Source organism: Thermobia domestica, chromosome 10 (genome assembly GCF_964235325.1).
Source record: "Thermobia domestica chromosome 10, izTheDome1.hap1.1, whole genome shotgun sequence".
In the NCBI taxonomy this organism is placed as follows: domain Eukaryota; kingdom Metazoa; phylum Arthropoda; class Insecta; order Zygentoma; family Lepismatidae; genus Thermobia; species Thermobia domestica.
In genome coordinates, this window is record NC_137463.1 from 221,437,029 (window position 1) to 221,461,391 (window position 24,363).

A 24,363-nucleotide genomic window follows, 5' to 3' on the forward strand; every position below is an offset into this window, starting at 1 on the left:
TCAGTCATACTGCGTCGAAGTCAATGCCCAACTATATCGTGCATGCCTAAGCCATAGCCATGAGATTGCCACGAGGCAATCAACAGCACCTCGTCAGTCACATGATAAAGCAGTGTGGTCAAGCCATCGAAAGTGAGCAGATTCTGGGAGGAGTTCATTGCGACCCTTTCTGACAATAAGTTCCCAACATCGCGTGTCGTAGAAATGTGTCAAATGCGTAATTCTCGTACAGATCATGCCACTGTGAACCGTATTATACTGAAATGTGGGGCACAGAGTCCTGCTCCCACCACACCGACGTGAGCAGGTAGAACTGTTTCCCAACAGGGTTCATGACTGTGGTCGGTTTCTGGTATAAGGGCAAACTGCGTCTTCAAAAGGTGAAGGAAAAGTCAACATTAATGCTGCATACTACCAGACTCAAGGTCTGATTGAAATGTATCAGCACTACATGTACCGGCATTGAACGGAAAAGACATGAAGCAGATTGAACTGCACCAAGACAAGGCATCCAGCCACACGGAAACACCGTTGGAATTTTATCATCATATGGAACAGGAAACTGGAATTTCGCCAATTCCTTCTCTGATATCCCTGTCAAGAGTTCAGATACCACAGATGCCAGCCAAATGGATTATTGTGCTTTCGGACTCTTCAAGTAGTGTCTATCTCATCGTCGATTCTGCAAAACCACTGGCTCTGTAGAAAGCTTGTGAAGAGGAGTGCAGCTGCAACACAGTTTCCTATAATTCAAACCCCAATGCTCGGCACAGTAGAGATACCCTACAGATCGTACGCAACCGGTGGTGGAAACACGGCATTTCCTAGATAAGTGGAACATCCAAATTCGGTTCAGCATAAGTGAATCAACCTCTGTATAACGTCATAAACTCTGCTAACAAATTTCTGGTCTATAGGTTAAGTTCTGGAAATGGTTATTAGTTCATTTGTTAGCGTATTATAGATACTACTGGCTCACTTTATATATTTTTGATATTCTTCTTTATCTTTAACTTATTCACTAAAATTTATGAAAATGGGGATAAGCTTAGCGAAGAGTATTAAGTTACTCCCTTTTCCGAAAAGAATGAGCGCATTCATTATGACTATTTTGAGCTAAAAATTTTCTAAGTCCAACTTCGGGTATCTTCGGGAACATTAAGTTGTAATTGTCAGATTCGAGCCTCTAAGAAACCTTCGCAATCGGGAAAGATATGCAGATTCTTTTCTGTGTGACAAGATATGTTAAAATGTTAATAAGTGTAGGTAAAATGTTAAGTATCATTGAAATACTTAATGATACAGTATTCCGAAACTATGTATATACATGAGTAATGTAATACACTGATGTTTTGTCAACACTTACCACATCTCAGATTTATATGTATTTTAAACATACTACTGATTTATGTCCTGAAATGATTGTATGAAAGTACACACAACTAATTTTAATGTACTTATTTTATATAATTGTTCATGTATTGAGAAATATATCATTAACTACCAAAAAGTTTGACCCAAGCGGGAATCGAACTCACGATTAGAAGTACCGTGCCTTACCACTGAAATAACATGAACACCCCTGCAGAGTTCATTCTGAAAAAAGTGAATTTTCAAGAGAATGACATTCCAATCCGTTGTAAATGTTGCTATTTCTTTCTTTTGTCTTTTTCATTCTACTATAGATGCGAGGACTATGTTCGCTGTCTTTGCTCTTATTGGAAATGTTCTTTTATGTATGGAAATGTAGGGACAAAACCAGCATGTGCTCACATGTATACAATTTCGAAATGCTATGTGATTATGTATTCCAATTTTTATCTACACCGAATAACATTTCAACATTTCTTATCACATTTGAAAGAAGAAAAACACATCTTCATATTTCTTTCCCGATTGCGAAGGTTGGATGGGAGGCTCGAATCTGACATATTTGGTATATTATTTCTGAAGATACCTGAAGTTGAACTTAGATTTTTTCTCATGAAAACAGTCATAATAAATGCACTCATTCTTTTTGGAGTAGGGTGTAGCAAGTACCATATAAACTTCGTGTCTGTTGTTTTTCCACATCTTTGACAACTGAACTCGATTGCTTTGTGCTCTAAACGCTCCAGATGTCTAAAATATTAAAATATTATACAACACGTTATTTAAAAGATAAAAAGGCACTTATACTTGTTCGTGATTTGTAAATTAATATTTTTGTCAAATGTTCGTTTTTTTTAAACTTCATCAAATATGGTAAACTTGAAGAAATCCAAAGTTGTCCTCAAAGCTGTCTTCAATCATAAGGTTATACAATGCTTCTGGTAACTATGATTTTTAGTTAATTGATTAATAGGTTGCTCTGAAAATTATATGTATATATATATATATATATATATATATATATATATATATATATATATATATATAAGAACACTTGTAAGAATTTCTTCTTGTGACTCTAGATATACGCAACACTCCACACATGCGTGGAAGAACAATTAATCTGGCAATGTCTACTCGAGGGAGGGCTGCCCTCAGAGAAGTGGGACTTGAAGACACCATAATTAAACACCATGGAATTCCAATGTATGGACGTATGATACACAAGTTAGATGGTACTCTACAACCTATACCGTACGGAAGAAAAGATCAGGTGAGAGAAAACTATTTGACTAATGATTTTACTAATGATTAAATATTTTTTGGATATTTTTTATTTGATTTGTTGATTGAACTTTATCCTTGCAGCTACGTATATGAGATCAGAAGTACTGCTTGAAATAGAGTTTGAATAGTATTGCTCACGAGAAGAGAAGAGAAGTAAATTTCTAAATTCGGGTCGAGACGAGAAATATGACATTTCTGGTCCCCGTTTTCGAGACGAGACGAGATATTTCGTGAGTCTCATGAACAGCAGTAATTTACCTAAGTCAAAAATCACTAACATTGTTTTAGTGTCACATGATTCATAGTATAAGTACTATAAATTGACAAGGTGATTGTACGAACATAATGAAAATAGTTACCAACATTTACAGATACGCAGGTCATTACAAAATATACTCTAATAACAAATAAGGTTTAAATGTTGTTGTATCATACTCTCCGTGGACCTCTCGTGACTCCCAGGGACCTTGATAACTTCTACACGAAATGAAGAAAAAACAGCGCACAAATTTTGAACAAAAAAATAAAATAAAAATGAGATGAAAGAAATTCTAGGACGAGGATATAAAAGCTTTCCTAAAATCAAAACGAGACGAGATAAGCTAAAATATTAAAAAACGCAAAAGCATGTAAATTGCTAATAAATAATTTTGACTTTGTCATACTATACTATACATTATTTATACTTTCTTTCTGAGTTTATATTTAATGTCCTGACGACAGCTACTCAGAGACTTCATGTCAAAGTTCTGAATGGAACGAAGTGAATCCGAAATGATGGAAGCCGAATGAAAGATCGTTGAATGATCCGGAATGACTGATTCCAAAAGAATGATCCCTTGGTCTATAAAATCTGTCTTTTTATACTCGTAAATGTCCTTGTTTGTCACAACTAGTTGGCACTATATTTTTGAATCTTAGACCAGTCAAATAATAGTTTTCTGATAAATATTATTGTTATGTATACAAATATAAAGTGTTGGTTATTTTTGTTTTTCTGTTCAGTTTCGGAAAATCCGTGTATGTGTCCACCACAGCATCACCAGATATTTTGTTTTTAACAATTCTTGCAAACAATAGATCAGATCACAGATGCACATATCGAGGTCACCTAGATGTTATGTTATAGCTTGTTGTGGGAAAGTTTATTCTACAGTTCACACAACCTTGGCCTCAGGTTATTCTTACTTTTGGATGCTTTGAGTATTCCCTCACCTTCCGCGTACCAAATATTCGCATTGAAAAATATTATTTTAATTGTCCATTCTGTTCCATGTTAATAAAAAACTTTATGCACTAGGTGATAATTCACTTATTATATGATAGAGCTGAAGTCCCGTCACAGTTAATGATTCAACTAGATTCTCATCCTCTTTTTATTTACATCTAAAATTGTCCGTTTCTCCCCGCCACTTTTAACACTATCTGATTCGTTTTCCGCTCGACCCAGCTAATTTTCTCTTTTATTCTCCACACTCACATTTGAAAAGTTACCAGTTTTTTTTATCGCTTTCACGTAATGAAAAATTTTTGCTCCATACGGTACAGTACTTCATATGAAGCATTTTGTGAGTCCTTTTCTCCATTGATTATTCAAGGGCCTGCTTATTTCGCCATTCCTAACATTATTTTTATATTTTTTTTTCATTTTGATATGATGGAGAGATTTTTTATTATTCTGAAAAATCCCGTAACTCGAATAAAATACGTTTAAAAATAAATTTCTGTATCATTCTTTTAAATTGCTTTGGAAAATAGAACTCGAATAAAATATCTTTTAAAATGAAATCCAGAGTGAAAATCTTCCCATCATGTCATAAGTTCAGCTGCGCAGTGTAGAATAATTACCAAATAAAGGGTGAGAGAGACTTCGAAAGAGAATTTTTAAAAAAATAATATAGAGATGTTTAGGTAAGTTGTCTTTGTCTTTTTAAATATTAAATAAGCATTCTATGTTATCCATGAGTAAACATATTACCTTTGTTTGATTACAGTGCATATATTCAGTGGAACGGCGGTATCTCAACATGGTCCTCTTGTCAGGTAAAAAAAAAAAAAAAAAAAAAAAACTTATTCAATTAACCATTTCAAAATAATAGTATATGTTTCTTTCAAAAAGTAATCATAAAACTCAATATCTGTTATGAAAACAACAAAATTACGTCCTCATTGAGCTTTTTAATTGGTATTAGAAATATTTTGAGCTAATCAGTGGAGTTCTATTTCAATTCTATCAAGTACAGAAGAAGCTACAATAATTCATCTTTGTACAAGAAGCTTTGAAACTGTATTCGCAGAATTGACAGATATGGTTAATGGTAACGTAATCCAAAAACAAATGAATTTTAACAACTTTCTGACATATGTAAGCAAAAATATAGTGATCTACGTTTGATTTATATTTCGCAATAAAAGAAATACCTTATCAATAAAATTGTTCACTATACATTTGAATTTCTGTAAAAGTTTTGTTTGATGTGTCCTAAATTCCTAGAAAACCAAAAGCTCACTGAGATTATAAGTTTATTGGATTGTTTTCTGTATAGAAACAATATTATTCTTCACACTGAATCAACATCACAAAAGTCATTTTATTAAACGGAAATAGGAATTTAGAACCATACATACTTTTAAATAATGAAACTTATAAACAAATTATACAGCGGATTATTAAAATTAGTCCTTGAATAATAGTTATTCATATACAAAAATACAATTATTAGATAGCGAAGACACACGATTTCGATTCTTAAGGAAATAGATTTGGTTTGAATCCTATATTGAACAATAAAGACCACATCTCACAGTCGGTTCTGAAAAGGGATGTTAAGAGCCTGACATACTAAAAATAATACAAAATTTACCATTTTTCTTTTGCTTGATTTTCATAAGTGAAAGGAGATAATGAAATGCAACTTACCACAATAATATATAATGTTATTCTATAACACAAAATATGAACCTGGAGAATTTTCAATGTTGCCATTCATAGAAATTACAGTGTTGCCAAAATAACATTTCCGCCAAAACCTAAGTTAAGGTAGCAACTAGAGGAATGAACTCAACTTCATTTGATTACGTATCATGTTGTTTTGGTATTCTGTGAATTACTTTATAATTATAGTTGTATTTAGTTTGTAATAAACAAATAGTTTTAACATAAAGTTATTAAAATTAAATAATAATGTTATTTAAAAAGTAGTTCACAGGATACCGAAACAACATGATACGTAATCAAATGTAGTTAAGTTCGTTCCTCTAGTCACTGCCTTAACTTAGATTTTGGGGAAATTGTTATTCTGGCAACACTGAAAATTCTTGAGGTTCATATTTTCTGTTGTAGAATAACATTATCTATGATTGTGGTAAGTTGCATTTGATTATCTCCTTTCACTTATTAATAAACAAGCAAAGAAAAATTGTAAATTTTGTATTATTTTTAGTAAATCAGGCTCTTAAGTTCCAAACATAATTACAAAGTAAACATACAAAACTTGCAACACAATAACACAATTTCGTATTTTACCAGATTAATAACTGTAGAACAAGAATATTTTGACACAAAGAATCAGATATATACAATTGAAGGATATCCTGATAAAAGCCTATCGCTCGATAGGACAGTTTTTTTCAGAGAAGATAATTCTACCGGTACATAGTCGAATCTACAAACACTAAACTAAAAACTGACATTAAACTTTGACATTGTTGTACGTTCTTTTAATGCTGTTGTTTTAAGTAGTATTTCAGTGTGTTCTTGGTAATGAATTACAATGAAGGATTGTGTTAAAATATTAAAATAAAATAAAATTCATTTACATTTTTCTGAAAACCGCTATTTCGCCTTTGCCCAGAGAGTACAACGGTCTTACAATTGAATTAAATTAATTTATTTATTCACAACCGAAACATCATTGGAAACTATCTCTAATTTATTAGAAGGTTGCTTAGACGAATCAAGATCATTTCAGTAATTATTTTGTTCAAATATTTGTTAAGAAACTGTATCATGGATATGAATAATTAGAGCTATGGGTGGACTAGTTAGAATCGAACTCTTCAAATATCATGATACACTATGTGATTATTTCTTTGAGCTTTCATTTCGAACATTCATTCAAATAAAATATATTGGATCGAGTTTTGCGACCTGTATTCTGCGTTATTTCTCTGTATATTAACACATTCACTGCCAACTATTTAAATATGCAAGGATTTAAATGTTGGGCATTTAGAAAGTATCGCTATCCTTTCTTTCATGTTTGCGGTGATATTTTAAGAGATATAAGCTAATAGAACGTAGTTGGTGGGATGCAAAAATTAGAGCTACTAAGGTCTGGTGAATCATTAAATAGATTGTAACAGGGAATGTATCAATAAAATGATCTGACGGTCATTAGCTTCGTCAGAGACGTTTTATGAACTCTCTTCCCAGATGAAACATAATAAGGGTTCTTGTTCAGATGAATGTATGATAATTCATAGATACCATATTGGCCTGAATATACAAGATATTTTTAGTATAAAAACAGTTTCGTAAAAACCATACTTGCATTATAATCGCAGCCCTTTACACTTGAAAAGAAGTTTTTTTTTTTTTCCACATAAGATTTTTTTGCCAGTATCACTTTCCAGCGATCGTGGTGTATCGTGCACCAAGATCAGGACCTATATATGAAATAGGTAATTGTAATGTATTATGCCATAATTTGATTTGACTGACGCCTAACATTTGCCATTAACATATTTTCACTACACTTCTATGGAATATTTAAATCGATGTGAGCATACTACCAGAGTATTAAGCACGGAGTGATAACCACCAGAAGATGATGGTGAGACAATACCATATTCAAGCCAATACAGTATTTCAGATGCTTTCCGGATTCGCATCAACAGGGAAGGTTTAGTATGAGGCCTTGAGCACTTTCTTAATTATTACAGTTTGCAAATTGTTTCCTTAAGTTTCAGATCTTTTGTTATTATTATTATTTATTTATTTATTTATTTATTTATTTATTTATCTATTTATTTTTTGGCAGAAATCAAAAAGTAACTTTTACATTTAATTAGAGAAAAATTTATAAGAAGTTTAAATGAGATTTAAGAGTTTAATGCAGGAAAGAAGGAAATTAAAATATCTTAAAGAGGTGAACAATTATTTCTTTCAATATCGTAACTGATATACAGGGTTCATACTGACCTTCAAAGTCAGAGAAAATCAGAACAGTTAAATTCAGTCAAAAAATCAAAAAAATGCTTCAGAATATGCCGAAAGTCAGGGAAATCTCATATATTTCACAGAATAGTTAGAGATTTATTTTATCTGCTCACAGAAGATATCAAGAACACCTGACAGAGTCAAGACAGATTCAAAAAGAAAAAAAATGAAGAAAAGTTGAAGAAAGGTCATTAGAAATAAATAAGCTTGAAGAGTACCGAAAGGTGTTAAACTTTAAGCTTTGTCAAACGCTAGGAAAAAATAAGTTCAGTTTGTTTGTAGATGGTCGCAGAAATAGGTCAAATTATGATACATATTTATTTCTTGGTGTTCATAACTGTATTTAGAATATTAAAGTTATCGTTAGTTTAAAATTACTACTTTTTTGTGTTTATAAATGTATTCAGAATATTAAAGTTATTATTAGTGTAAAAATTACTACTTTTTTGTGTTCGCAAACGTATTCAGAATATTAAAGTTATTCTTAGTATAAAACTACTACTCCTTTGCATTCATAAATGTGTTCAGAATATTAAAGTTATCGTTAGTGTAAAATTTCTACTTTTGGGTGTTCATAAATGTATTCAAAATACTAAAGTTATCATTTGTGTAAAATTATTACTTTCTATGTTCACAAATGTATTCAAAATTTTAAACTTATCGTTAAATAAATTTACTACTTCTTTGTGTTCATTAATGTATTCAGAATATTAAACTTATCGTTAGTGTAAAATTAATACTTCTTTGTGTTCATAAATGTATGCAGAATATCAAAATCATTGTTAGTGTAAAATAACTGTCTGGTACTAGTATTTTATTGAATTACAAATACAGAAAGTTCGACTTATAATGAGCACTTACAATAACAAAGTAAGCTTATACTGTATTTTTAAAAAAAATGAGATGGAGAGCGTTGGAGGGCAATGAGGATGGTGAAGGTCGATTACGAAAATTATTTTTTATTCTAAACCAAACCATTAATGTTAGTGTTTGCAGTATCGAGGGTCAGGGAAAAATTTACTTACTCAGTCATGGAAACTCAAGGAAATTTAGTGAAATCAATACCAAAATTTAGTGTGAACCCTTGTATAATTATTTATAATATATACAATTAAGATCGCTCATGGTTTAAATGACGATAAGTAATTTCTCTTACAGCTGCAGAGAAGCACTCCAATGTTAAACTTCACTTTAAACATAAACTTCTTTCAGCAAATTTGAAGAAAGGATGCATGACCTTCGAAAGGTAATTTCTACTTAAGTAGTTTTTCAGGCTTCTAAGATAGATTGATCAATGACTTAATAATAGGAGTGTTCATCGCTACATAAGCAATGGCATTACGTAAGATTCTATTTTGCGCAAATCGAATCAGAACTGTTGTTACCCAGCTTCTTATATACTGCTTTATATTATCTTGCAATTCTCCCTCTTTCTCCGAATCATACTTTAATTAAAGCAATGTAACACCCATATATATTCCATTAGAACGACATGTCCTGCCCGCTTTAGACATGCCAAGCCTACCGTAGTATGGCATTCTCTGACGAGTATATAACATGAAGTTCTGTAACATGGAACTTTCCTCATTACCCGTTTGTTTGTATATTTTTGTACCAAATACTATAAGCCTTGAATTTTACAATCTGTCATATCTTATTTTCAACACTGACATGTTGTTAATTTAATTTGTTAACTTTTAGATTTATGGTATACTTTAAATTACTTTAAATGCATGTAAGGAGGAGCATGGTGATATGTTTTATTGCACCTACTTTGTGAAGCTTTTAGGAAATAATGGCATTTTCCAGACTGAAATGTTTGACCTTAATAGAGTATTTGTTCTATATGGAAAAAGTACTACAAATTTTAGCAGAATAGTACTACAGATTTTACAAATTCTATCTATTCTACATGATTACATACTGCAATATCAACTCTCTAGGTTTTTCTGGAGCTTCTTCGTGGCTATATGGTTAAGTACGCATCTTTGGCTTGAGAGACTTGTGTTCGATTCCTGGCTGAAGATCATGGGGTTCGTATTCTACGTTAAGCTGTAGATCTATGTCTCATATACCCGCATTGCTGAAAGGGACGCTAAACAGAAATCCAGTCCAATATGTTTGACTGTCATCAACCATTAAAATAATAGCGCACAAGAACAATGTATATTCTGCAGTCTTAGCTTCCAAACAATGAACAATTAACCAACGAAAGTGACGTATTAGAAACAATATTGTAAGAATCAAAAAACCTCATACTAACACCTTCAAAGATGAGTTAAGAGTATCTTCGTGAATATAATATATTGTTTATTTTTTTTAACATAATCGAAATGGATATTCTTGACTTACGAAGAGAACAATAAAAATTTGCATAATATTATAACAGGAAATTAGACAGCATTTAAAATAACAAGAAACTTCTTTTGTTTAACAAATACATTCTTATTATACTGCGATTTCTTTGAAAATAACAAACGAAAGACACATCGAGCAAGATGTTGCCGGGAACACTAATTATTTCAAACCAAATGAGCATAGAGAAAGGAAACATACATCTTTATTGCATCAATTGTGAATCGGTTTTGAGTCGTTAATTATGTAATCTTTCAAACAAAACCAGTCATAAAGGAGATTTTGGTATCACACAGCAAGTAATCATTAGTACCATATAGTGAAGGATTCTGCCTGCAAATGTTGTCATGAGTAATTAACACAGAGAGCTCATTTATTCAACTTTTGATTCTTGCTTCATAATATGCCTATTATCATTTCACCGCCCACCATTGTGTCACCAAGAACGCATAATGATCAATACTTCTAAGCTTTTGTATTTATGATCCTAAATTCCTATATATTTACTTGTTAATTTTACTCAAAACCCTTATCAAAACCCTTTAAGTTATTGATAGTCTTTTGAGTCCATTCTAGTTATATTGACACATCTCACTTCATAGAAGTAGCTACAGTATATAGCATACCACTTTATATAGCAGATTGTACCGTTTTGGTAACAATTCCGAATAACTTTACAATGTATCATCATTGCTTTCTGCTTAATTAATCAGTTGAGCTTTTGCAATTTGTGCTTTTTTGTATTTCTTCACATTTGACCAAGGGATATCAAGTACCCGTGCTATTCCGCACAAAGAACGGTTTCGGCTAGATTTTAACATATTTCTACTTGCGTATTTAAGGTTAAGTGGAAATTATTTGGTCTAGGAATTAATTCGTGCGGGTGGACAAGAGATGGCGCAACGAACGGAGCGTCCCACAGTTCCGTGTATCCACACATGTGTTGCAAACCCCTGTCATCGCGTATCGTTCGTAGTATAGGGCAGTGGATTAAAGCGTCAACAACACCAGTTTGTAGTTAAGTGAACATGGCGCAATTTGTGCCTGATAAAGTGTTTTTGCGGGGTGTCCTGCTGCATTACTTTAACATGCAGAAAAGTGCGACTGAAAGTCATCGTATTTTGATGGAAGTGTATGGTGACCATGCTCTAGCTGAGCGAACGTGTCAGAAGTGGTTTGCACGGTTTAGAAGTGGTGATTTCGGCTTGGCAGACTAAGAGCGAGCTGGACAGCCAAAAAAATTTCAAGACGAAGAATTCACAGCATTGCTCGAGCAGGATTCGTGTCAAACGCAGGAACAACTTGCAGCAGCATTAGGCGTTGATCAAACAACAGTTTCCAAACGCTTGAAAGCCATGGGAATGATTCAAAAGATGTCACATTGGGTTCCACATGAATTGAAAGACAGAGACGTTGAAAGACGAAAAACCATTTGCGAATTGCTGCTTCAACGACAGAGCAGAAAGGGGTTTCTGCATCGAATTATTACGGGTGATGAGAAGTGGATCCATTACGAGAACCCTAAACGAAAAAAGGCCTGGGTGAAACCAGGTGAACCAGGTCCATCACAACCAAAACGAGATATTCACTGTGCAAAGGTTATGCTGTGCATATGGTGGGATATGAAAGGTGTAGTGTACTATGAGCTGCTGCAACCGGGTGAAACTATGAATGGAGAACGTTATCGACGACAATTAATGCGTTTGAAGCAAGCTCTGGCCAGAACACGACCAGAATGGGAGAACAGACATGATAAACTTATTGTTCAACATGATAACGCTCGCCCACATGTCGCAAAACCGGTCAAAACCTATTTAGAAAATGTCGGATGGGAAGTTTTACCCCACCCGCCGTATTCACCAGACGTTGCTCCTTCGGACTACTACTTGTTCGATTGCATGAACAACGATTTGATTGGACAGCGGTTTACTTCTTCAGAAGATATCGAAACATGGGTCTCTGACTGGATCGCTTCCAAGGATGAGGACTTCTTTCGCCACGGAATCCGTACATTGCCTGACAGATGGGCGAAAGTGGTGGCTAGCGATGGACAATATTTTTCCTAAGGTATTTATGTATTTTGTGTTTGTACTACAGCTTCAATGTGTGTGTACCAACCGCACGAATTAATTCCTAGACCAAATAAATTGAATTATATTGAAATAGAGATTTGATGTGCATAGATAACGATGACGCATGATATACAATAAACATAAACTTATAATGAAAATTTATTTTCAATAAATATAGGAGTGTGGATAATACTATGCTGGAAGAATCGGCAGATCTTATTGTTGGAGCGGATGGAGCCTTTTCAACTGTAAGACGTCAGATAATGAAACAGACATTGTTTAACTTCAGCCAAACTTATATACCACATGGATATCTCGAACTCTGTATACCTCCCACAGAAGATGGGAAAGTAAGTATAAAATCAACTTTCTATACTCCCATACACACACACACACACACACACACATATATATATATATATATATATATATATATATATATATATATATATATATATATATAATGTTGAATTCATACCTCTTGAACCACCCGACCGATCTCGATCAAATTTTCAACATAGATGAGGTTCTGACCTGACCTTGGATAATTTCTATAATTTCACTTTGATAGTGCAATTTAGGGTAGGGAGAAGGGGAAGATATTTAAAAATGATCAAAAATATCCGGTATTAGTGTTGAATAAATGGTTTTCGTGGTTGTTAAGAAGAACCAGTGACACTTCCGAAGCCGTTTAAGTCCAAATTCAGCCTTTTATGTCCAATATAAAACAGATTTTCCCCATGTAAAGAACGGGTATTCTACTAGTATATATATATATAGATAGATAGATAGATAGATAGATAGATATAGATAAATATAAAAAATAAAACAGCAGCTGATACGTGGTAAAACTTTACAAGGCTATACTTACAACATAGTCGTATAGTTTCTATTGTATTATTTTTGTTTATTAGTATTAAAGCTGCCAAATTACCAAACTCCAAACTACCAATGCATTTTTTTCTGTTGTAAGTCTTTTCATTAAAGCGTGTTTTTATTACTTATGATACAGAAAATAGTATTACATAAAAAGACAGTTAAAATCTCAAAATATTTTGAACTATTACTCACTTTTAGATGCAAATATAGTTGGGAAAATTTGGAAATTCCGTAACTCTTGCGCAAGAGGGAACTCTTGCGGCATCTTAATATCCACACTATAGGTAAGGGAGTAGGCAGAAATAACTCTGACCTGAAATTTATTCATAAAATAGTTATTGGAAACATTACTTCAGGAACTATTATTAAGTGTCCCTCCCCGTAATACCCATCTATTCTACCTTGCCCGCCGTAGGTTGGCAAATGTACAGAGGTCTCTCTTTTATAGAATATCGAACTGTTATAATCTTTTAACAACTGACGTGTACATTTTTTCAAGCTACCCTGTTTTTGAAAGAGCAATTAAACGAGTTTTGGCGAAACAATATTACTTTTGCATTACTTTTGCATTGTCGACATTGTTTCTTGTTTTCTTCCTTTTTTAAACATTTCCCTGTGTAAAATGGCAAAGTTCTGGGAAATTGTTCAAATAAACTCTTTCTCGGATGTGGAGATAAACTACGTGAAGAGAACGTGATTTTTGCAATAAAACTAAAACCTCAAATTTTTATTGTATTCATTTGAAAATAATAACGATTAGAAGAAGAAAAAAAAAACTTAAAACATGTTATTACTTAAAATATTAATGGTATGTGAAAGCTTAACGTGCATAACTTCATTATAGGAAAGTCAAGGCCACCATGATTAGGTGTTCTTAATATTCTTATCAGGTGAATTCCGAGTAGTACGTTTCGTAGGTTTTCACAAAATAGTTCTCAGGTTAGTATTTCATTGTTAATATTTGCAATGTAAACTTAATTCCAATTACAGGAAACTTCGTAAAATATAAATAAAAGTTTGTACTTGTATACGTATGCTATCTTTATTAAATTGGTTATGGTAAGTATTATCCTCTTTTCTTTGAAATAAATTGGAATTTTTATATTGCGATTTCACTGATTCCGTCTTGAAGCCTTTTAAACGCCTCTTGCTTTCTCAAAATGGTTTGAGTTACATATAAATTTAATGTTATTTAAATTAAGTTTTATTAGTAAATAGTAAAATTATTTATCATAAAATTATATTTTACTGAAGTAAAAGATTTTTAAATACGTAGGTGTATAGCATAAATCACTAAAATCAAATCATTAATATTCTAGTTTATTTCTAAGAAAATAAAAAAATCTGCATGAATCAATTGTCAAGAAAATGAAAATCATTAAAATATACATATAGTATATGTACGTTCTGATTGAGCTCTATTAAACCTTCGAATCATTTCTTCATCACGAAATTTTGGGGATTAAAATTTTCCGTTGAATTGGATCAGAATATCTGCATAAATGTTGTTATAGAACTGACTATGCTCTTTCCGTGGGATAACGTAGGATCGCAGTTCATACTTCTTTTATGAAACTAGTTCAAAAATATGAGAAAGCAAATTAATGATTTTAACAAATAGGAGACGCTTCTGTTTCGAAGAATAGATCATAAAAGTACTTTTTCTTTTTTTTTTTTTTTAAAAAAAAAAGACTTATTTGTTTGAGGTAAATAAGACATTATGTACATTGGTCAATTGAACTAACAGTTGGAAGAAGCAATAAACACCAATTAAAGATCGTGTTTTGCTCTGGATCTACTGTGTTTCTCTACCTTAAAAAACCATCCCTTACTTCACCTTTGAGAAACATAACTTGAATTATGCAATAACATTTGGAAATGCTTGTAAGGTGGGGAAAGGAAATAAAGTCTGGGCTAGAACAGAATTGAATAATTGTTACTATTATTATTAAGCAACATATGTTACAATAGACAGCATCAACATCTGCATAATTAAAAATACAATAGTCAGGTTATTTGTTACAGCTTACAATTTCTTCAAATTCATTAAGACTATAAAGACGCGTAGAATTATTTACAAGAAAGAATTTACAATACTTTTCGAAACCATTGTAACACATCAATCAAACATGCACTAGTAATATATTATATAGTTCCATGACAGCGTATTTGTAGCTTTTTTGTGTTGTACTTCTCTAATACGAGAATTGTTTTAAACATCTTTATCCCCAGTATTGATAAACATAATAAACGTAACATAGTATAGCAATATTTATTTATTTCAGAAAACAACAGGCGAATGCCTAATTACAGTTTTCCATCATGATAATATACTTTAAAATACATATATGATAACACAATAATACGACAGCAAAATACTTTAAAATACGTATAACAAGATATATACATTATTTATTTAGAATAAAATTCTGTCTATAACTAAAAATGTCTATCTCTGGATGCCCTTCTGACATCTTATACAATAAACACATTTTTTCTGACAGGCAATACATCCAATGCATTAGTCCTTTGCGCTGAGAGGTGGAATATACTAATATGCTATTATGGGGTCTCGTTGCTCTATGTGGGATGTGAAGTTTGATTTCTGATAATCAATATTCCAATTCTACTGTACTGTGAATTATTTTATACAAAATAGATAAAAAATAAAATAAAATGAGTCCTCCTGTTTCAAGATGATTGTTATGAATATTTGCTTCGAATATTTGCTATGAATATTTGTTATGAATATATATATGGTATTACTATCAGCACCCCATATTATCGCTGCATATTCCACTTTAGACCTTACGTAGGCAATGTATAGTGTTTTGAGGACATTAGTGATTGAACAATCACTTCCTAATACTATCACAAAGCGAAGGTTCCTAAAGGCCTCACCAACTACTCTGATGACAGGAATATCGGATGATAGGTTTGACTGCAGAATGACTCCAAGAGTAGTTGTATAATCCACTCTCTTAATTGGTGTTTGATTAATAGTATACACATTGCGCACATAGTTCATTTTTGTGATGTATGATACAACTTTACAGTTTTTAACATTTAGCAGCAATTTGTTTGATTCACACCATTGGAAAATAGAATTAATATCACTTTGCCAAGAAATAGCGTCTAAATCCGTGGATATACTGTGATAGATTTTTAAATCATCAGCAAACAATATTGCAAGAACCAATACTATCCTAATATTTTTAAATATACATAAGACATTAATAAATATACATACAAAAACCTGTTATGGTCTGTGTCTTCTGAAAAGTTAGTTCACGTGTTAAGAGTATGAGGCAGTTATTTTATTGCTTTCTTCTGTTAGTGTAAAATATTATGAGCACCAGATGAATTACTTCACAAGATTACATCGCACTGTAAATAAAAATGAAGAAACGCGTGGCATTTTGTAAGAAGCAGTGTTTCGGTGACTGTTGCTTTTAGTTTGGGAATTAAAAATAATACTCTAGATAGTTTCTAATATATATTTTCAGAATGAGAAGTTTTACAGAATGACACATCTACCTCAGTTTTATTATCGTTAAGATAAAAGTATATAATTGCCGTCTTAGACTCATTCAGGAGGTTTGTTATACTTTAACCAAATTGTTCTAGTTTAAACAGTAAACAGAAGCCAAACTTTGTTTTCAATTTGAATTTATTTCCCTGCTTTCCAATGTTGATTCAGTTTGGGTATACATATTTTGAAATCATTCAAGTGTGAATTGTTTGAATATTGGCAACCATATTGTAAAATATATATTTTCTGTTACAAAAGGGGCAGCTAGGATATTCAACTAATAAAACCGAAACCTAAATTAGTACGATAAATTAAAAGTATCGTCTTACAAGTGTTTTCTAATTGTCTTAGTTCTGTCTAATGATTATGTTTAATCTATATATTTAATATTTAGATACGAATATATTACATTTCCCACTTCATATTTCATACTCTGATTTCGATAAACGCAACCACAATATATGTATATTGTATATTATATTCATGTACAAATTAGCATGTAAGCTGTTCACATTTTACCTTCAACTTTATTAAGATAAATTGAAATTCTTTTTCTAGTTTAAAATGGAACCTAACTATTTGCACATCTGGCCACGTGGTGAATTCATGATGATAGCACTTCCCAATCAAGATTGTTCTTGGACTGTCACGCTATTCATGCCTTTTCCTGTGTTCGAGTCACTGGATTCTGAAAAACGTCTATTGGATTTCTTTGGGACATACTACCCTGACTCTATTCCGTTGATTGGAGAAGAACGGCTTGTAAATGACTATTTCCAGAGTAAACCATCTGCGCTTATCTCAGTTAAGGTATGACAAATTGTTAATTTCACATTTTTCTGCTCTGTAATTAAGAAAACGTAAAGAGTCAATTTCTTGGAATGGAATATTTCTTGAAGCATTGACAGGTACGATGAGAAAGCAGTTAGAAACATCAGTTGGTGATGGCTATTGTATTGCCTAACAGGCTTATAAATGAAGAACAATTCAACCAAACGTACAAGTATCCTACAAGTCATTGCAATTTATGTAATCATATTGGTACATATAGTCAGTTAATGGTTATATAAAATATGTGTACATACATACATATATCTCTATTAAGAAAGCAATTTAAAGTTTGTCATTAAGATACTCATTGAGCAACCAATAGCATTTATTTACCAGAGTATTAAAGAGATTTGACTTAATCGTATTACGCCCCTGAACATTTTTTTTCAATAAATCACATAGATTATTCGACAACGTTGAACAGTTGATATTATTACTTTCACTAAAGTGAGAAATTTTGAGTTAAATAGTATGTAATTTGATATGCTGCAGTAATCACAAACCTTTATTTTAATAAACTGATGTTTGTTTAAAATCGTAAAATGTAATACGCGTATCAACGATATGAAGGATAGCCTTCTTTCTCTGGTGAATATTAAAAGAAGAATTTGCCCTTATTGATGATGAGGTATATAAAAACAATTTTTTAAGAATCTATTTACATTTCTGTATTTGTTTCTAATTGAAGTTAAGCGTCACACACTTGAGGACTTGCAATTCATAAAACCATTAGTGTGAACATAACGTAAAATCAACTACTGTACATTTGCTACTTGTTTCTAAAAGATACAGCTTTGAGCGTTCGTCAATTAGAAAGAAATCATGGGCCCTCTGCAGAGTCGTTCTGACGCGTGATTAGTGCCATACAAAAGAGTTGGACTAACATATGTTTCCTGCAGAAGTCAGACCTTTAGTATGACGCTAATCATACGTCAAAAGAAGTCTGCAAAAGGCACGGTATGTATAAATTGCGTAATCTGATTCTTTTCTGCTTAGTTAAGAGTTGAACGATGGAGGAGTGATTAACGCTTTTAATCTCAAGATTCCAAGTTAAAACTCCAATCGCATTTTTCTCTTTTTCTCAAATATGTAAAGGATATAGTTGCATCCCTGTATGAACCATCCTTCAATGACTTAGCACTACTATCAAAAGCAGAAGACAGTGCACTTGTCGTTGACTATTGATGACCTCATGTCTTTGAAAACACTTGGTTGCTGCCATATCATGCCAATAAATAAAACCCATACAGCCGTTATAGATTGGGGGGGTCCAAGAATGTGCGCTAAATTTCAACAGCATTAATTCCACATGCTTCCAGGTCAGTGAGGATAAATAAGTGAATTAGATTAAGCCGGAAGTAACAGCGGTAAAAGTACAGAAGTGTTTCTATGTATATCACATGAAAACGAAGTTTTCTCAAGCCAAATTGGAGGTAGATATCATTTGGGATAATACACAACAGCAAATGTTTGCTGTTAACACACCCAGAAAGCTGACAAGCTTTGTGCTTCGGCATCTAACTACCCTCCAAAGTTATCACTTGTAATTAATTTTGTCTGATCGTAGATGGAAAGTTGAAACATAGGCCTGCTCTCCTAATCAAAATATAATAAGAAGAAACTTACTACTGCTGTTGATTTAGAGGCAGAGTTATTTTTAGTTTCTTAGAAGTTACGTGCAAATTTTCAAGGTGGGTTTACTTTTCAAAATAAACGTGATATAGTAGGACTTCAATGACTGCGAGAATGAGGACAGAGACATGTTTTCCCCATTATCACACTACAGTGACATTAATGACTGGACAACTCTTAAAAGAGAAGTAGACTCGTTCATACAGCAAATATATCACTTAATATTGTGTTATTCAGACTTCAGATTTCCGAGCTATGGATTATGGAAGTATTTATAGAAAGCTATAGTACTCGCGCCGACTCGTGAAGCTTGGGCTCTAAACCAATCATTGCTTGAGCTCTGACACATCGGAAAACTTCGGTTTAATTCGTGGAGCCGTTTACCGAGCGCACAATTGGGGAAACATCAAACAGCTGAAATTCACCAACAATGTTGTCAAACTTTGAAGACAGTGTAAACGAGTATTTAAAAATTACCAATAATAACACAGTACAACAATAACCATAGTAACAATTATTGTAAAACGGTAACAGTAATACGAATTGTAACAATAAGAATATAATGCAACAAAAAATCAATTAACAAAAGCGGAAGTTGGCACCAATCCGACAACACTGTACTCTCGGGAGATGTTTTCCGTGTAGCGCGAGAGACGACACTGACAAAATGTGATGGGTGGGGCTTGACGACCGGAACACACCCTCGCGTTCTATTGGGTGGTGGAATCGGTAGATCTAGGTCAAGCATCACGACTCGGCGCGAATACTATAGTTCAGCCGAACTTCACAGATTTTGATGAATCTTGGCACGATGATAGACTTGACCCGCTCTAAACTGTGCCTAGTATTACGTTTTGCACGTTTTCTGTTCCTGAGTTTATCATGAGGTTCCGATTCAAGGTTTAGCAGTAGGTCTACGTCTCATATAGCCTAGCTACTGAAAGGAGCTCTAAACTTCAATAAAACAAAACCAAAACGTTTATAAGAGAAAAAGAAAGATTTTTAAATAAAAAAATCTGGTATATTTAACAAGTAAGAAATTATTTTGTGTTTTACAGAGAATTTTAAGTTTTGTCTATCGTGGTAACTAGAAGATTATCTTAGAGACGTAGACGAGACGCAAGATTAACAGAAAATTAAGAATAATGTAAAAATTATAGTTAAGAATTACCATGCTGTTGGAATAGACTGTATAGTGATAGAAGACAAGAAAGCGCTTGGGAAAACGTCATACAAGCAGTTGCAGTCGAAATGAGAGACGACGACAATTAATTACAGATGAAATGTACTTAATTATTGGAGCTCACTTATTTGGTCATTCCGGCAAATTCCAGATCTCATGTGCTATAACCTATAGGTGAAATGGGGACAAGAAGGAGTGATAAAACCACAACGCCGACCATAGAGACCATGAAAGTTGCCTCATAGTGGCTGCTTATATTTAGGTAACATAGACACGTAGTGAAAGTACACCGGCAATAGACGTTGGACACTATAGTCATAGAGTTTCAGTTGACATCTCTGAGTGATGCCAGTACATGTATTATTTCTCACGAGGTGTTAGAGCTAGCGTTAAATGGGCAAGCTGTTGTCCATAAGCCAAGAATGGGTACAAACATGGCGCAAACAATGGCGGAAACATGATGCGAGTGGATAGTAAGATAGTGAAACAACATCATGTGGAGTTACGACTCAAACTACATATTGCAGCAATCCGACGAACGTATGTGGACGTGGTGCATACCAGTTGAATGCTACTCTTCGAAGTACAGTGTTTATACTGTTAAATTTGGCGGTAGAGGAATAATGATGTAGACTTGTTTCTTATGATTTGGTCTGGAATCTCTGGTGTTACTATATGGAACAATGAATGCCGACACTTATCAAGCAAACCTCGACAATCCGGCACTACCTATCCTTTGGCAGCTGTTTGGCAGTGGAACATTTGCCAATGACAATGCGAACATCCAGAATGTACACGTCATCACAGAAAGGTCTGAATAGATGAAGGTGTAAGTACTCAACTATTTGGCCCAAAGCCTCGACCTCAATCCTGTATAACACCTTTGGGATTGAATGAAGCAGCGATTGAGAACTTGACTACAATGATCGCAACCACAACCTCACTGTTGACCATTTTGCAGGACGAATGGAGGACAACACCTGCCGAAATCTACCACAACGCTTATATTTTTTACACTTGAATGCAGGATTTTTATACTGTTACGATAACTATTCATATGTGTGAACGTGTTTTCCTTTGAGTATTGTTGCCAATTCCTTATTTTCATCTTTAGAACAACAATATAACTATTGTCGATTATTACGTCCTATCCCATATACTTTAAATACTATATCTAATCGTTAAAATTCGAATTAGTCAATCAATTAATATATTAAGGTTATAGTCTGATCTTTTATGAAATGCTAAGTTTCTTGAGGCAGTGCCAGATTTCCTTTTCTATGAAAATTTATTAAATGCAATGGTATTACATTATGCTTTACTCTGAAATATAGAGGGGGTGTGGATCTTGTAGAAATCAGGTTGGCACATAATTTTCTACAATACAGGAGCGTCAATCTCATCTGATCATCACTCCAGTTCATAATAATAAGTCCTCAAGATTTTGGCTGTCAACATAGTAGATACAAAACAAAAGAACACTGAAAAAATTTGCTTCTAACATTCTAATATAATCAAAAGACCTCGTGTGCATAGAAGTAGAAGAAATTAAAACTAAACAACTATCTCAATCAAAAATAGCCTATTAGTGGCAGTCCTTGACGTCAGACTTCACTACTAAATCGAATTTTCCTTCACTATTTAATATGAAAGGATAGGAGAAATGTTCTCATATACGGTAACCCAATAAAATCTCCCACATTTTAAAGCCTAATAGAATTTAGGATTTAGATTTCTGGGCTTCCGGCATCTATGGACATTTAGCCCGTCACATTTTTGAGGGATGACGTCCCTCGGCGAGCACAATATCCGGGGAAAGGGAAGGAAGGAAGTGGCCTGGGCCTTTAAGTTAGGTACCACCCCGGTATTTGCCTGGTGTGATACAATTATCAGAGGTGACATTAGTTGGGTTTACAATTTCCAGTACCATTGATTGAAATTTTGGTGGTTGCAATGATTCCCTGGAGGTTTCGTCTCTTAATACATATGAGACGTAATGAGTTGAGGATAATTGTAAAAAAAAAAGTTATCTTCCTTAAGCGCTGTTAAGACTAGTAGCGCCAAGTGTGGCAATAATTAGAACTAGACTTCGAACCGAAGAGGGAATGACCAACTCCAATTTTGAACTGATCATTAAACCGGCTTAATCTACCTTCAGAATTATTGTAAGTGAACAAATTATATTCCGTATTAATGAGAGGTCGTTATATTTATTGTGATTTAACTGAGAATATTATAGAGTTTAATGAGAGTTTATTATCGAGGTTATATTCTGGTTTCAATGTTAATAGTCAAAAGTATTTAGAAGTCTACCAAAATAAATTAAATGTCGTACCGTAAGACAGGATTACTTTGCACATCAGGGGTAACTTTGCACAAAATATGAAGAGTTGCACAGTTCTCTGTCGGTAAAACCATGAACTGTAAAGATAAAGTTTCAACTGCCACCGCAAGATAGAACAGCTAACTGTATTTTGGCTATAATGTTGGCGGTTAACTTCAGTTCTAATTATCAGGGAGGGGGGGAGTTGTTATTGTAGAGGTATGGAAAGCAGTCACTGTAAAATCCGACAAAATTTGAAAGATATCACCTACAAGAATTTCCCTTAAATTTAAGTCAGTTTCATAGAATACTAAAGTAATAGTTGAAATTGAAGTGTGAAACGTTTTAAAGTCGTAAAAAAATAAAACTGGGAGAAGGTGATTTCAGCCTCTATCGGGGTTACTTTGCACCGGTCCAAAGTAACCCCTTAGATAGGAAATTACTACTGCTGGTACCTCCTGCCTTCTCATTTTCGGTGAATCTCCTATTTGGGTAGGTGCCAGAATGGATTTGTTGTTAGAAAATAAATTACGAACACTGGCGGATAAAGACAATTAGTTTGAGAGGGGCTTCATTCAGAAAAGCTTTTATAAGAAATCACTAAACTATTGGGAGACTTGAAGCTTATACGCACAGAAATGACTAACATTAGATATTTTAATAAAAAGCAAATCATGCAATTTGGATAGGCTTCAGCCTGAAAGTCCCAAACCCCGCAAATATTCCACTGGTTACGTTTGGGATGATATTCTTGGACATAAAGAGGAGGAAGGCAAATCAGTTCACGGGGATTTTTTCTGTTCCTGAGTTGGCATTTTTGTGGGGCATATGCTAAACTATTAGAATATGGTTCCTGTGCATGTACCAGAAAATACATAATTTTCTTTGGAAATATCGATGATTCATACTAAGTACTGATACCAGTACCATCATTCTAATATCAATATTTGTAGACTGCATGCAGTTTTGGTGTAGGAAGTGAAATGTATAAATACTGAAGGGAAAACATGGCACAGAAACATTATGTTGGTATGTTGAACATACTTTTTTGTATGTTGTGCAATGTATCCCCACCCATGGTTATGGTTTATATTTCAATAACTATGGTCATACTAAATGTTTACTAATGCATTTCACAAATGTTTTCTTTATATACAGTATATGCCTAGCTATTATATATACAGTGTTCTAAATCGTTATGTTTGTAAGTTACATGCAATTTTCTTTAAAAATTCCTTAAATCTTGTACAAAGCAATCCCGCCTTATGGTATATTGTAAGTTACCTGCTGTCTGGCAAGTTGTTTTTTTGTATTGCTGTTGAATTTAGATATTCATGCATTTTGTACAGTATTGAGTGTAATCTTCTATAGTTATTTTTGTGAATTAAATATATACATTTTTTTTTATAAGAAGAGGTTACAAAGTGAAGTTTATTCATCACTCACTCTACAATCCGGTCAACATCAATACTTGAAACATTTAACTATTGAGGTATCGGTATACATCACAGTGATACTTATATTGAACATTTTTTGTGATTCAGATATAGTACACCCGTCTTAGGATGAGAATACATATGGATATATATATATATATATATATATATATATATATATATATATATATATAAAATTTCGCTTCTCTCTACAGAAAACTTGACATATTTTATCATTTGG

General features: G+C 33.2%; 1 protein-coding gene across 1 annotated transcript in view; it reads left to right on the forward strand.

The window, feature by feature from the left end:
* The window catches only part of cn (Kynurenine 3-monooxygenase cn), a 57,769-nt gene that overhangs the window by 21,855 nt on the left and 11,551 nt on the right, over positions 1 to 24,363 (forward strand). The window contains exons 3-7 of the mRNA XM_081729131.1: positions 2,454 to 2,644; positions 4,653 to 4,701; positions 9,038 to 9,125; positions 12,485 to 12,656; positions 17,276 to 17,527. Of these exons, the coding sequence (XP_081585257.1) occupies positions 2,454 to 2,644; positions 4,653 to 4,701; positions 9,038 to 9,125; positions 12,485 to 12,656; positions 17,276 to 17,527 (752 nt within the window). The remainder of the gene's footprint in view (positions 1 to 2,453; positions 2,645 to 4,652; positions 4,702 to 9,037; positions 9,126 to 12,484; positions 12,657 to 17,275; positions 17,528 to 24,363) is intronic.